This window comes from Akanthomyces muscarius, chromosome 6 (assembly GCF_028009165.1).
Source record: "Akanthomyces muscarius strain Ve6 chromosome 6, whole genome shotgun sequence".
NCBI classification, from domain to species: domain Eukaryota; kingdom Fungi; phylum Ascomycota; class Sordariomycetes; order Hypocreales; family Cordycipitaceae; genus Akanthomyces; species Akanthomyces muscarius.
Genome location: NC_079246.1, coordinates 682,510 through 696,212, shown reverse-complemented (window position 1 = coordinate 696,212; position 13,703 = coordinate 682,510). Strand labels below are relative to the sequence as shown.

General features: G+C 57.1%; 5 protein-coding genes across 5 annotated transcripts; 2 read left to right on the top strand and 3 right to left on the bottom strand.

The window, feature by feature from the left end:
• Positions 1–156: 156 nt before the first annotated feature.
• Positions 157–2,063, bottom strand: LMH87_000248 (uncharacterized protein; the record flags this gene model as incomplete). The annotated part of the gene is made up of 3 exons (XM_056198123.1): positions 157–1,807; positions 1,866–1,955; positions 2,029–2,063. 3 exons carry the CDS (start codon positions 2,061–2,063, stop codon positions 157–159), a joined length of 1,776 nt encoding a protein of 591 aa, XP_056055102.1.
• Positions 2,064–2,479: 416 nt separating this feature from the next.
• Positions 2,480–3,723, top strand: LMH87_000247 (uncharacterized protein; the record flags this gene model as incomplete). The annotated part of the gene is made up of 4 exons (XM_056198122.1): positions 2,480–2,511; positions 2,561–2,649; positions 2,702–3,588; positions 3,637–3,723. The coding sequence occupies 4 exons, from the start codon at positions 2,480–2,482 to the stop codon at positions 3,721–3,723; spliced, it is 1,095 nt and encodes a 364-aa protein (XP_056055101.1).
• A 267-nt stretch (positions 3,724–3,990) lies between these two features.
• On the bottom strand, positions 3,991–5,025 carry LMH87_000246 (uncharacterized protein; the record flags this gene model as incomplete). Its single annotated transcript, XM_056198120.1, has 2 exons — positions 3,991–4,880; positions 4,980–5,025. 2 exons carry the CDS (start codon positions 5,023–5,025, stop codon positions 3,991–3,993), a joined length of 936 nt encoding a protein of 311 aa, XP_056055100.1.
• Positions 5,026–5,384: 359 nt separating this feature from the next.
• Positions 5,385–6,425, top strand: LMH87_000245 (uncharacterized protein; the record flags this gene model as incomplete). The annotated part of the gene is made up of 3 exons (XM_056198119.1): positions 5,385–5,554; positions 5,631–6,079; positions 6,157–6,425. 3 exons carry the CDS (start codon positions 5,385–5,387, stop codon positions 6,423–6,425), a joined length of 888 nt encoding a protein of 295 aa, XP_056055099.1.
• A 1,290-nt stretch (positions 6,426–7,715) lies between these two features.
• Positions 7,716–13,119, bottom strand: LMH87_000244 (uncharacterized protein; the record flags this gene model as incomplete). Its single annotated transcript, XM_056198118.1, has 2 exons — positions 7,716–12,591; positions 12,779–13,119. 2 exons carry the CDS (start codon positions 13,117–13,119, stop codon positions 7,716–7,718), a joined length of 5,217 nt encoding a protein of 1,738 aa, XP_056055098.1.
• Between the last annotated feature and the right edge of the window lie 584 nt (positions 13,120–13,703).

Sequence of the window (13,703 nt, the reverse complement as noted above, 5' to 3'; positions counted from 1 at the left end):
ATATCCCATGGCAAAATGCCAACGTGGAAAGAAACAGCACGGCTCGTCAGACAAGCGTCAAGCTCAGTGCTTGCGACGCTTCGATGACTTGCCAAGCGCGTGTTGGACAAGAGGATACTCTGCCCTGGCCTTGTCCTCCACCTTTGCACGAGCCTTCTAAGCATCGCGCTTCTTCTTCTTTTGCTTCTTCTCCTTCTTCGGCTCGGGCTCGTCCTCGTCGTCCGAGTCGTGCTTGCGCTTCTTCTTCTTGCCCTCGTCGGCAGAGGCCTTGGTCGGCGTCGCGGCCGACTCCTTGCGCAGCTTCTTCATCTCCTTCTTGGAGAAGACGCGGGGCTTGCCGTCCTCGACGTGGATGTCGCCGCGCTCGTACTTGCGCTTGAACTTCTTGACCGAGAGGCCGGCAAGATCAGCTAGGCGCTCGTACTCGGAGCTCGACAGCTTGGCAACCTTGGGTGTGGATACGTCCTCGTCGTCGCTATCGGCATCGTCCATATCCTCGTCCTCCTCGACGACCTCAATCTTCTTCTTCTTCTTGTCTTTCTTGCTCTTCTTGGAGTCGCCGTTGGTGGCGGCCTCATCCTCACCATCAACACCGTCGGCGTCGACGTTGTAGCGGCGCGTCTCCTTCAGGGTGAACAACTGGCCAGGGGCCACGACCTCACCCGAGGGAGCGACGTTGGTACCCTTGGGCAGCAGAGGGCGACCCTCGAGCTTGCGGAGGTGGTTCTCAAGCTTGATGCGGCTGCTCAGGCCGAGCATGGCACGCTCCTCATCTTCAGCATCCTCATCATGGTCGCCGAGGGCATCGACACGGAGACCAAGGGCAGTCTTGGCAGCCAGCATACGGGCAATCTTGCCCTTGTTGCGGCCAGTGGCCTGGCCAATGAGGGAAGAGTGGTAGATGAGACCATACTTGGGCGTGTCGTGCTTGGTCTTGAGGGCACGGAATAGGGCCTTCTCGGCACCGAGAATCTGGATGGTGGAACCGGGGGCCTTAGCAAGGTTAAGGAGAGAACCGGCGTGGGCGACGAGGCGGGCACCGACGAGGTAGCCGAGGAGGGCTGTCAGGTTGGGAGCAATGGCACGCATGCGGCTCTCGAGGTAGGAAGAGAGCTCGGCACGGTAGTTGGTGTAAACGAGAACTTGGTCGGCAAGGAGCTGAATGTTGTGCAGATCCTCCTCAGTAATCTCAGTACCCATGCTAATCTCAGCGGCGGCCTTGATGGCAGCCTCCATCTCCTCGGGGAGAATATCAGAGAGATCAGTCGTGGACATCTTTTCACGCATGCCGACCTTGAGGACTAGGCGGGCGTAGGCCAGGTTGTCACCGAGAATCTTGGCCATCTCGGGGAAGTGCCAGCCGTACCACTCCTTGGTACGCATGGCATACACGTTGAGCTCCTTGTCCATGTCGTCGAGAAGCTTGATGGCCTGGATGATCATGGAGTCAATCTTGTCGGCAGAGAACTTGAGCTTGTGGCGAGACATCGAGTGAGAGAGACCGAGGGACATGCGGTCAATGTTCTCCTGGGCGAGACCGGGAATGAGCGAAGGAAGGTGCTCACGAATGCCACGGAAGACATCCATCGTGTTGGAGCCAGCAACGGGGGTGATGTTCAGGTCGGGAAGGTTGGAGATGGCGGTACCAAGCTTCATGTCGGCGACGGCGATGGAAGCCTTCTTCTCGGACTTGAGGTCTTCGAGGATAGAGGTCAGGAGTTCGGGGATCTTGCCCTCCTTGAGAGAGGCGGCCTCTTCGAGGGCCATGGCGGCGCTTTCAAACTTGACAAACTTTTTCAACTTGAGCCTGTAGAATGTCATTAGCACCACGGCATCCTGAAAAATGAATCTGGAGCGTTTCCTACATTTCCACCAGCTTCTCGGGGCGACCGAGCTCGGCGGCGAGGTCGTCATTCTTGAACAGTTTCTTGTCCGCAGACTTGAACAGGCCGTAGCTGCAAAAAAAAAAGTTAGTGACTGGCAGAAAAAGACCCCCGTACAGAGTCCCTGGAAACGGGAAAATCTCACCCTGCTGGCGTCTCGGCAAGGATAAAGAGAGACATTGTCAAGGTGAATAATCCCTACAACACTCCTGCAAAGCTCTGTGGTTGTTAGTATCACTTGCGGTGCGCAATGGGCGATCAATGTGCGCGCGCAAGTCTTGGTGCAGATAGGTTGGGAAATTTTTTTGACAAGCTCTGCCATCGAGACCAAAATTTTTGGTGTCGGACTGGAGGCAGAAGTGGGCTAGTGCGGAACCCGGCGTTTTAGTATTTCCGGCTGGAAAGTTGGCAGTGGCGCCCACTCACGTGGAGCTAGGCGTCAGTGGTCGGCCAGCCTCGACAACTCTGTCGTAAGTGCTGAGGTCAAACCGGAACGGCATCGCTCAGGCTAGTTTGGTATCTGCAATTCCAAGCTACTATCCGTCCATTCGCCGACATTGCCTCTCGACCGCATCCTGAAATATCTGCTGGTTAAGATGGAGGGTCTCTTCTTCAACGCCAACAACGGGTTCGTCGATGCTACTATATGCTGGAGGCCTGAAGCTAACTCATACCAGCTATCTCGAGGGCATTGTCCGCGGTTATCGCAATGGGCTGCTCACCACAGGCGCCTACAACAACTTGACGCAGTGCGAGACCATTGATGGTGCGCTTCACTAGCTGCTAAATTGAGATACACTCATACTAATGCATCATAGATCTGAAGCTCCAACTCGGCCCGGCCTATGGCGACTTCCTGGCCTCCCTGCCTCCGAATCCCTCAACCTCCAGCCTTGCCGCCAAGACGACCGACAAGCTCATCTCTGAATTCCGATATGTCCGTGCCAACGCCGTTGGCTCGCTTGCCACATTTATGGACTACGTTACGTACGGCTACATGATTGACAACGTTGCGCTCCTCATCACCGGCACGCTGCACGAACGTGATACCCGCGAGCTGCTGGACAGATGCCACCCTCTCGGCTGGTTCGAGACGATGCCCGTCCTCTGCGTCGCCACCAACATTGAGGAACTCTACAACAGCGTCCTGATCGAGACGCCCTTGGCCCAATACTTCAAGGGCAGTCTGAGCCACCAGGACCTGGACGAGCTCAACATTGAGATTGTGCGCAACACACTGTACAAGAACTACCTTGAAGACTTTCACAACTTTGTCAACACGCACCCCGACATGTCTGGCACGCCCACGGCCGAGGTCATGTCCGAGATGCTCGAGTTTGAGGCAGACCGACGAGCCATCAACATTACGCTAAACTCTTTTGGCACGGAGCTGTCCAAGGCCGACCGCAAGAAGCTGTATCCCAGCTTCGGCAAGCTATATCCCGAAGGCACCCTGATGCTCTCCCGTGCTGACGACGCTGAGGGCGTCCGCCTAGCTGTGGATGGTGTTCACGACTATAAGACCTTTTTCGACGCCGTGGCGGTAGGTGGAAGCTCCGGCGCCGGCAATATGGGTGGCGGCAGCACCGACGGCAAGAGTCTCGAGGACCTGTTCTACCAAAAGGAAATGGAAATCTCTAAGAGCGCCTTTACAAGACAATTCACATATGCCATTGTCTATGGCTGGGTCAAGCTACGAGAACAAGTAAGTCTTCAACCCCGTTACACGAGCATAATGTACTAACGACAGCAGGAAATTCGAAACATTACGTGGATTGCCGAATGCATAGCTCAAAACCAAAAGGACCGCATCGGAAACTTTATCAGCGTCTTCTCTTGAGCGCGGGTTGGAATTGTTTTGTTTTCAGCATAATTGTAGTATAGCGCCGCCGCCAGGCTTTAATGTGTCGACGGAATTCAGTTTGACAAAGCACGTTTTGCACAGAGAGAGAGAGGCATAGACTAAAAAGGCTTTGTAGTGGTTTGTGTTAAACAATGGCTTACACTGATGCTCTTGTGGCTTCATATTGTACATGTAGGAAGTAAAGTTATTCTACAGATGTTTCCGCTCATTCTCGCTTCCCCGCGTGTTATATTGTGACAACGTTTATCGCAGCTCAATCTGCCCCTTCCACATGGCGGGCGTGAGACCGAGCTTCTCAATCATGTTTGTCCAGCGCCCGCTGCCCTTTTCCTTCCTCTCCATGTAGCGCAGGAGCTTCTGGCGCTTGTGCAGCATGAGGCGCAGGTTGCGCTTGTTGTGGATGTCCTTGTAGCCGCGGTTGACGGACAGCGCGGCGGCGAGGTTGCGGATCTTGGCCGTGAGGATGGCAATCTGCACCTCGGACGAGCCCGTGTCGGGACCCGCGCGCGGGGGCATCTCGACGGTGCTCGGGTTGATGGGCGCGGGCTTGGGCGGGACGACGCCGTCGGTGCGGTGCCGGCCAAAGGCGTCGACGATGCGCCGCACATTGAAGTGGTACTGGTCCTTTTTGCTGCCGTTCTCGAGGGCGGTGATGCGGCGGAGGGCCTCGACGGCGCGCGCGTGCCGCCGGTCGTGCTGCGTCTGCGACTCAGCCTCGCCGAGGCTGTCCTCGAGCTGCGAGCTGATGACCCCGACGACGGGCTTGGTCAGCGCGTGCGCGTGCTGCGCGACCTCGTCGAGCTCGGCATCGGTAAGGTAGTGGCTGCGCGGCGTGACAACGACGGCCGTGTCGCTGCCGTCGGCGGCCTTGGCGGCGGTCGGCTGGGCGGCCGTCTCGAGGGACTCGATAAAGGGCGTCTTGTGGCCCCAGATGGGGTCGCCGAGGAGGGCGTCGCGCTCGGCCTGCAGCTCGCCGCGGCGCTTGAGGTTGGCGTTTTTGCGCTGTTGCGCCTGCGCCCAGCGGTAAGGGTCCTGTTTGGCCTTTCGTTTGCGCTCGCGCTGCGAGAGGTTGGCCGTCTGGATGAGCGGCATGAGCGGCGTCTTGGGGGTTGTCGTTGCTGGTCGCAGGCAGACTTGGGGATAGGTCAGCTTCGTGCTCATAGATTGGGCTATTGCTTCTTCTCATTTGGAGAGCTTTGAAGAGAAAAGGACCAATCGCTAAGGATACTTACGGTTCATCGTGCCTAGACGCTGCAGCGCCTCTAATCTGGGTGGCATTGTGGCGGAATGTGCTGATATCTGTCGTTGAAGCTCTCTCTCCGCGATCCCGACTTCAAAATTTCCCAGCACTCCAGAGTCGCTCACGTTGCCAGCCCAGGAGGTCTGGCCCCGCAAATTCTCAAGAGGGACTAGCGCATCAGTCACGTGTAGTATTGACCACTTTGGGACGTTCTCGCTTTGCAGCTCGCCCTAGCCCACAAGCAGACTAGCGCAATGAGGGCTCTCGCACACATTTTTGGGTAAAATTGATTTTTGGTGGGCTGGCGGGCTTTGCATCGCGAAACTTTTCCCACGACCCTCACGCACCTCGCATTCTCTTCCCTTCCTCACCCCCTCCAACGAGAAAATCAGTCAAGATGGCCCCCAGCAACCTGCCGTCCGTTTTCAACGCCACCAGCCAGGACATTGAGATGCTCCTGGCTGCCCAGTCTCACCTGGGTAGCAAGAACTTGCAGGTGCACATGGAGCCGTACCTGTGGAAGACCCGTGTCGATGGTGTCAACGTCCTGAACGTCGGCAAGACCTGGTATGTTGAACGGAGCAGCTCGACGAGTGCCAAACGCCTGCGCTGGAATTGGCGACTAATCAAGATGAACAAACAGGGAGAAGATTGTCCTCGCCGCCCGCATCATTGTCGGCATCGACAACCCGGCCGACATTTGCGTCGTCTCTGCCCGTCCCTACGGCCAGCGCGCCGTCCTCAAGTTCGCCGCGCACACCGGCGCCACCCCCATCGCCGGTCGCTTCACCCCCGGTAGCTTCACCAACTACATCACCCGCTCCTTCAAGGAGCCGCGCCTGATCATCGTCACCGACCCCCGCACCGACGCCCAGGCCATCAAGGAGGCCTCGTACGTCAACATCCCCGTCATTGCCCTCTGCGACACCGACTCCCCCACCGAGTACGTCGACGTCGCCATCCCCACCAACAACAAGGGTCGCCACGCCATCGGTACCGTCTGGTGGCTGCTCGCCCGCGAGGTCCTGCGCCTCCGCGGCACCATCTACTCGCGCGAGACCCCCTGGGACGTCATGCCCGATCTTTACTTCTGTACGTACCCTTGAAATCGCTCCTGGGGCTTAAAACCCCTTCGTTTGGAACAAGGAAAAAGCTAACATGGTAACAAGACCGCGACCCCGAGGCCGAGGCTGAGGACAAGGCCGAGGAGGAGAAGGCCGCCGCCGAGGAGGAGGGCCCTGCCGCCATCGAGTCCGGCTTCCAGGCCGCCCCTGGTGACTGGGACGCCGGCGCCGCTGGCTTCTCCGGCGCTCCTGGTGCCGCTGGCGCCACTGGCGCTGCCGGCTGGGACGGTGCCGGTGCCACCGAGCAGGAGTGGGGTGCCCCCGGCGCTTCCACCGAGTGGGCTGCCGACGCCGCCAAGGACTCCCAGTGGTAGGAATCTCGGGATGTCCAGGCGGGTGCCGGCGACGCTGCTCTGCCTGCTGACGGCGGTGCTGAACTCTGGTAAACAACGACTCTTGCTCTCTGAGAGACGGAAGAAGGCAAATGCGTGTCGAATATTGGAGTTGATACCCCGTGAGAAATAATAAAGAAAAGCAAAACGACGCACGGCATACAAGCTTGAGAGATTCCTGGAAGCTGAAAACCGGAGAAAGAAAAAAATGCAAAAAGATGAAAAGAGCCATGAAAGTTTTGTTGCGTTTCTTCTAGGAAACGACTGGGACCGGAAGAGGGGAAGCAGTCATTTGGGTTACGCGCTGTGCTGGTACTAATGAGGGAAAGATACTCGCCCTTGGCCGTTGTCGACTTTTTCATTCATTGGTTTGCAACTAAAAAGAATTCTTCATATTTCCTTTGTGGTGCTCGCTGTTTCATCTTCACAACAAGTCGAGTCGCTGGAGGGAGAGGGAAAGCCCTGTACTGCTGGCGTTGAGGGATGGACTTGACCGTCATTCCGCCTGGATTGTTTGTACTCTCTAGTCTTAGTCGCAACAAATCCGTTCTTTTCATAACCGCCGATCCATCGTGAATGTGACATTTAGTCGCGGTACTTGGCCGAGAAGAGCTCCTTCATGCTGTGCGAAAGAGGTGCAGTGAGTCGAGAGGCCGCCTTCATTACAACGGACGTCACAGACATTTAGGTAAACACTGTTTCTGGAATGTACTTCATTCAATTGCCAAAAAAAGAGCAGGTCTCTCGTCGCAACAAGAGAACCCAGGGTATATAAGCCAATTGCCGCCGATCCCACTCCCCATCTTCCTCCTCGTCGCCCGCTTCTCTGCCACCAGACAAAACTTGTCTCCAAAAAGGGATACCAATCTAAAAACCACTATAAAACGAAACAAACGGGACGAAGCACAAAAGCAGCCAGATCCAAGTAGCGGTGGCCAGTTAATGTGTGCATGCAAAACCCAAGAAAAGAAAACACCCCAAAAAAGAAGACAGGTCGATATTGACTCTCCAACACGACCAATGTACAAGAAACCCAGAAAAAGTGACCCAAGTCGTAGAGACTTCATCACAGATGGCAAAAATAAGCGATTGTAAAGAGAATACCCGCTGTGGTGGTGATAGTGGTGAAAAAGAAAACTCCGAGTAAAAGAACCCAAGAAAATGCCAATAGTAATGAATGCGTTGTATGCTTCGCTCGACGCCCAAGTCAATTTGAATGAATCAAGAGAATAAAAGTGAAAAACGCCAGAGGGGTATAAAGTTGGTATCTCATCAGCGCTCCAGTGCTTCCGAGTGACTCCGAATCTCCTCGTCGCTGAGCGCACCCACCCACAGACACCGTTCCGTGATGCCCTCAATCGGGCGAAACGCATAGTGCGTACTCGACTCGAGCAGCCGCAGCAGCACCTTGACCACCGCCGCCGCGATGCGGCACCGCTCAAAGTTGACGAGCGGCGGCGTGTCCGGCGAGCTAGCAATCTCCGACGGCCGCTGCGCATTGTACAGCAGGTCGTGCGTGTAGATGCCCACAAAGGGTATGCAGCCCGTGTCCGTGCCCACCTCCATCTCCGCTCGCAGGTTGAGAAAGTTGCGCGTCGGCGTCACCAGCGCCTCCAGCTCGGCCAAGGTGCGCAGGTCGTGCGCCGGCACCATGGCCCACGTCTTGGCCAGCCGCGTGACGTCGTTGCTCGACAGCGCAATGGTCAGCTGCGCCAGCGTCGCAAAGTTTCTGTAGCGGCGGCAGTGCGCCGCGATGTGAATCATCTTGATGAGGCAGCGTGCGCGTTCCTCGACGTGCTGCGTCAGCACGATTTCCGAAATGGCCCATTTAACCATAATGTTGAACCGCGCAATCACCACCTCGACGCCGTGCGCGTCGCTGTTCCTCAAAAAGTCCACCCACGAACGAGAACCACTGCTAGTAGCATTCTTCCAGTTCATCTCAATCAGCTCCTTCCAGTCAATCTCATTCAGCGCGTCCTTTTCAATCAGCGTAAACTGTTGCGCGAGAATGTCCGAGTCAAAGGCGAGGATAAAGGGCAGGTGCACGGAGAACTTCTTAGCGCCAGGCTCGGGGTGCGGTGCGGATCGAGGCATCTCGAGTGCAGCGGGTGACGACTGTGAGCCGGGGAGAGTCTGCGTCCACGGCGCGGTGGGGGTGGCCTCGGGGGTGGGAGGAAGGGGTCGGGAAGCGTACATGGCCTCGGTGGATTGGAATGTAGGCGAAGCCGCTTGACGGGGTGTAGATAGGGGTGGCGAAACAGGCTGCAGCATAGAGTCTCTTAGAGGCTCGCCCAGAGGATGGGGTGGCAGCTTGCGTCTTGGACGAAGGAAGTTGTCCATCGTCTGTCCTGGCGTTGATTCCTGCGTGGACATTTCGGACGAGATGTCGGAATTGGCGTAGCTGTCATCTTCTAGGAAAGATTGATGGTCGCGAGACATTGGCTGCGTATCGCCCGGCATGATTCTTTCTATGCTGTCCGTCTTTTCCACCACATCGTAGTCTTGATCTCCAGAGGCGGTGATTTGGTCATCAAAGTCAACGTCGCACAGTCTTGAGGTCTTGAGGAGCTCGTTGCTGGCAACTGTGGTGAGGTCCTCTGAATCACGGAGAATGGACTTCTCTACCCAGCCCCTGCTGACTCTCCGGCTACCACCGTCCTCAGTCAAACCCCTATCTAGCAGTGGAATTGAGTTATACGAGTCCATCGAAGCTTCGGAGAGAAATGAGCGTACACCCGTGTCCTCACTTCGTGGCACTGACAGATCCTCGGTAGTGCCAGGGCCCACGCTCGAAGCATTTGACTTGCCGGATGCTTGATGACGTCTGCTAACTGTGCTGCCTGCTGGTGCGCCACCGAGAAATTGAAGGGCACGGCCAAGCTTCTCGATATCGACCTCTTCTTCGGCCGCCTCTGCTGCGCTGCCCTTGGAGCCGCGGTTGAATTTGCCTTCGAGCTTGAGCAGCGCCGATTCAATGCCGCCATCGTCCTCATCGTCAGGGATCTGGGCAAGCCGCTGGGCCTCGGCTTCAAACGAAGGTCGCGCTGCCGGTTTGGAAGAGGAATGAGTGCTGAAGAGCGAGAGCTTTGTCGCTGCCTTGGGCTGCTGTTTGGTCAATTGGCCGACAGAAAATACTTCCTGACGCTCGACGTGGTAATCGCCGTAGTCGGATTCAGCATCAACGTCGGAGTCGGGGACTCCTCCAAAGAAGCTCGTACTACGGACAGAGTCGGAGTACGTGACAATAGACCCGACAGATTGCGACCTTCTAAGAGTCTCGTGGTCAAGGTCACCAACTTTTGTGACGGCACGCAAATCACCACCAGGACGGCGGCGGAGTACACGGAGAGGTTCAGGTACTGCGGCTTCCGAGTCGCCCATAGAAGCGTCGGAGAGGGTGGCAGCATCCAAGCTGAGAATAGTAGGCGGAGGCATCAAGCCGCTAGCAAGGGAGCTATGACGACGGTGCAATATCGAGTTGAGGGACTGATGTGTCTTGGATGAGCGAGCGCGTCGGTGCATTCGAAAGGTGCCACCACTGAGAGGCGGGTAACGTCGACTGTGCCGGGATGATGCAAAGGAAGGTCTGCCGTTTTCTTCCGACATTCGAGAATCATCATCTTGTTGAAGGGTTGCGAGATCCGGGATGAAGGGCGGCAGGACGTCGGGGCTTTGTGTCGACTGAGGGTGGATGAGATAGGAAGATCGTCGAGGAATGCCACGGTCAACGTCGGGTGGTGTATTTGGTGGCGTGGGATCCGTAGCGGCAGGCATAAACGAGTCGGTGAGAGTTTCGACGGACTGTCCCTCGGCGTGCTGGTGCATCATACTGCGATGCATTTCAAACGGGACCGTGTCATCAACAATGACAATCGACTTGCTGCCCGTTGTGATGCCCATGTCACTGGTTGGGCGCTGGTGTTCAATGCGCGGCAGGTCATCAAAACGGAAGCGACCACTCGGCTCTACCGGTAGAGGGGCAGACGAGGGGCCAGGTAGTATGCGAATCTCTGCCTGCTCCTCGCGCACCGCCTTTTTGAAGTCTTCGGCAACCTCGGCGCCTAGAAGGTCAATACGGACTGCTGGTCGACCACCATAGTGCTGTGCTTCTTCCTGGGGAACAACAGCTGTACCTGGTAGTCTGGAGGCCACATCGCGCGGTCCTACGGGTGAGATGCGAGTCAAATTGGCCTGCGTAGGGGCAGTGACCTGACCTCGGGCGCTCAATGCGCGTCTCACGCTGGCAAGAAGCTTCCTCATTCCAATGCCAGACATGGCGCCGTGGAATGGCTTGTCCTTGAACATGCGTCGAGTCGGAGGTGTAAACACCGTCGTCTGGCGATGAGCCATGCCACCGCAGTCTTGGGCAGAAGTATCGACAAAGGCTTGAACAGGAGGGAAAATATTGCCACGAACGAGACTTCCGGCGGATGGCAGGATGGTAGGAAACTCGACGTCATTTTCGGACAGGTGCTCTTGGAGAGAGTCGTTGACACTGTTGCTGCGCTTGTGTGCGTGTCCAGAGCGTGCTTTCTTGGGAGCCAGCGTTCGAGGAACCGAGGCAACCCCGTACTGTTGTGTCTGGACCGTGGCGTGCACTGGGTGAGGATGAGCAGCCCACTGCTGGGCATAGGAGGGCATGCCCTTCATAGTCTTACCAGGGAACGCGCAAGAGCCCACATCCATGCTGTCCAGGCTAGCAGGCGAGCCCTCCTGCGCACGTGCCAGGTCCATGGCGATATTCTCCGGGGTCAGGGGCCGATCGCCATAAACGATGAAATCACCAATCCTGGGAGTTTTGTTGGTGTCGGTAGAGAAGCCGACGTCAGGACCCTGGTGCTTGACCAGAGATTGGGCGAGTTGGGGCTCGCCTCCGACTGCTTGCCAGTATGACGGACTCAGTGTCGGATCCCTATGGCCGGCAATGCCGCCAGGCATAACTGTAGCTTCAACACCGAGGGCGGCGTCAAAGTTGGGACCGTCCCAGTAATGCGCGCAGACCCTGCGCCAGCACTTTTTCAGTTCGGCAATGACTCTGAGTTGCACGGTCCTAGTTTGCACATTGTCGGAGAGATCGTCGACTACACCGTTGAGCAAGTCGCAAAATTCTTTTCGGAGGTCGTAATTGAGGAGAAAATCGTCTGTAAAATAATTGAGAATCCAATGCCGCGTTGCGACAAACGTGCGGACCCTAACAATCATGCCAACTTCGTCTTGACGAGCCAATGCCCAGCGCATCCTCGCAAACAACATGCGCAAAAGATCGAGTGAGTCCAGAAAAGATCGATAGGTGAGGAAGAAGTCGGAAATTAGTTCATAGTCGAGGAAGCTCGGTGAAGTGATTTCGGCAACGAGTCGTGGAGGTGTGGCGGCGGCGACAGCGCCAGTTGTAGGAGTATAGCGGACGAGTCGGCGATCGTCACATGCAGGGCGAAAGGTGAGATCGGTAAACATGCCGGGTTCAATGACGAGATGTGTAGACAAATAGGTGGATCGCATAGCCCGCAGCCTCAGAGATGAAGGTGGACTAGGGCTTTTCGGCGCAGCATGCGCAATGATATCCTCCGGCGGCAAAAAGACTCCGGTGGGCTTATTCCAAGTAAACTCTGTAGCAGGCTGGTGACTGCGCGGCAGCGAGTTGAGCACCGAGGCAGAGCTTGAGCGCAAATCCTCCGTTGGGGCGTAAGACGAGCCACGTATCAGGGCAGTGCCGCGAACAGTAAATCGAGGGGTGCCGAGGCGCCAGTTGGGAATGTTGATGTTGAGGAGCGGCGTGGTGGCGGAGAGGTCGTCCATTGTGCGCGGACGAGCGTCGTCGATGGAAGTCTTGGGAACAGCCAGAGCAGCAGCCGAATCGGCCGTCTTGGGAGCCGTTACTTCGTGGATGGTGCTGTCGGAGAGCGCACGGCGGTGAGTGCCCCGGCGGCTGGCCGTGCGCGAGTTGGGAAGACTGGCCATGCTACCGGTGAAGGGAGAGTCTTGAGGTACGTTGGCCCATGGCATGGCAGCGGCATCGGCAGGCCTGATGTGTATGCGACTTTGGTTCGAGGATGCTGGTGGGAGCTGAAAGGATTGCGGAGGGGTCGTGGGCAGGTTGAAAGTCTGCTGGGTCTGCGATAGAGAATTGTTTCGACGGACCGAGGGTCTGTAAGTCGGCGCAAGGGCCTGTGTTAGTGGTCGAGGTTAAAGTTTCGGGAGGTTTCCGGGTATATGCAAGGCCAGGATGGGCATTCCAGCGGGCTCTTGAAAGGGCAAGACGAGCGACCCGCTTCCGAGAACAAGAAGAGCTAGGTTTGCGAGGCCCGACCGAGAGGTAAAGGAGCTTGACATACCTCAAATAGATGCGGCCATGGTTCCCCACATTGGCAACGGCGAACTGGCGTCCGTCACGGGCCGCCGAAGCGTTGTCTGGGTTGGCATCCCACTTTTCCGACTCAGTCTCCCTTGCGGCGCCGCGGGATGCAGATCGCTCGTGCTGGTATTGCCGGGCCTCTGTGAGGGGAACGAGAGGCGGCTTGCCGACGGAGCCTTTGCGGAGGAGCCTGTGAGCTACGGGCTTTGCGGAAGACGAGGAGGAAGCGGCGGCAGCTGAGGATGACGAGGACAGCAAGGGGGGAAACTCGACAGCTTTCGGCGATGACCTCTTGGAGGGCTTGGCGGTTGAGGCTGTCATGTCGGCCGTGGCGGCTGGGAGCGCGCGATCCGAGCAGGTGGGAGGAACAGCGGCTCCGCCGAGCGCAGAGTCTCGACGGTAGACCGTGTGTCGAGGTTGGGAAGCCGTGGGCAGGCGGAGGAGGAGCCGGTCTGTCGAGTGCGTCTGTGTATGCCGGATGTCAGGTCGGTTCGGTCTGGAAGCAGCTGGCAAGCTTGCGCATTAGTCTGGGAAGTGCCGCGACGTCGTCTGCTCTGGATGGAATATGGCGGGATAAGAGAAGCTTGGGTTGTCGGGGCGCGACTTGTTGTTGCTGGGCAAATAGTAGGAGGGGTTCGTGGAAATGCGTTGTGCGCATGCAGAGAAGTTTCTGGAGGATGATTTTTTTTGGCAGGCAGACGAGGCTGGAATAAGAAAAACGTACCAGTGCAGGGCAGCAGAGGTATACCGGGGGGCGGAGGCTTTTCCGCTGCGAGGCAGGTCGGTTGGTGGAAGAGCGGCGGTGGTCGGTGGCGCGGGGGGACAGAGCAGCTCACGGGCACTTGGGGCGCAGAGCACAGGGAGCAGGATACATGACCGTAGCGAGGTGAGGGTGGTGACGGAAG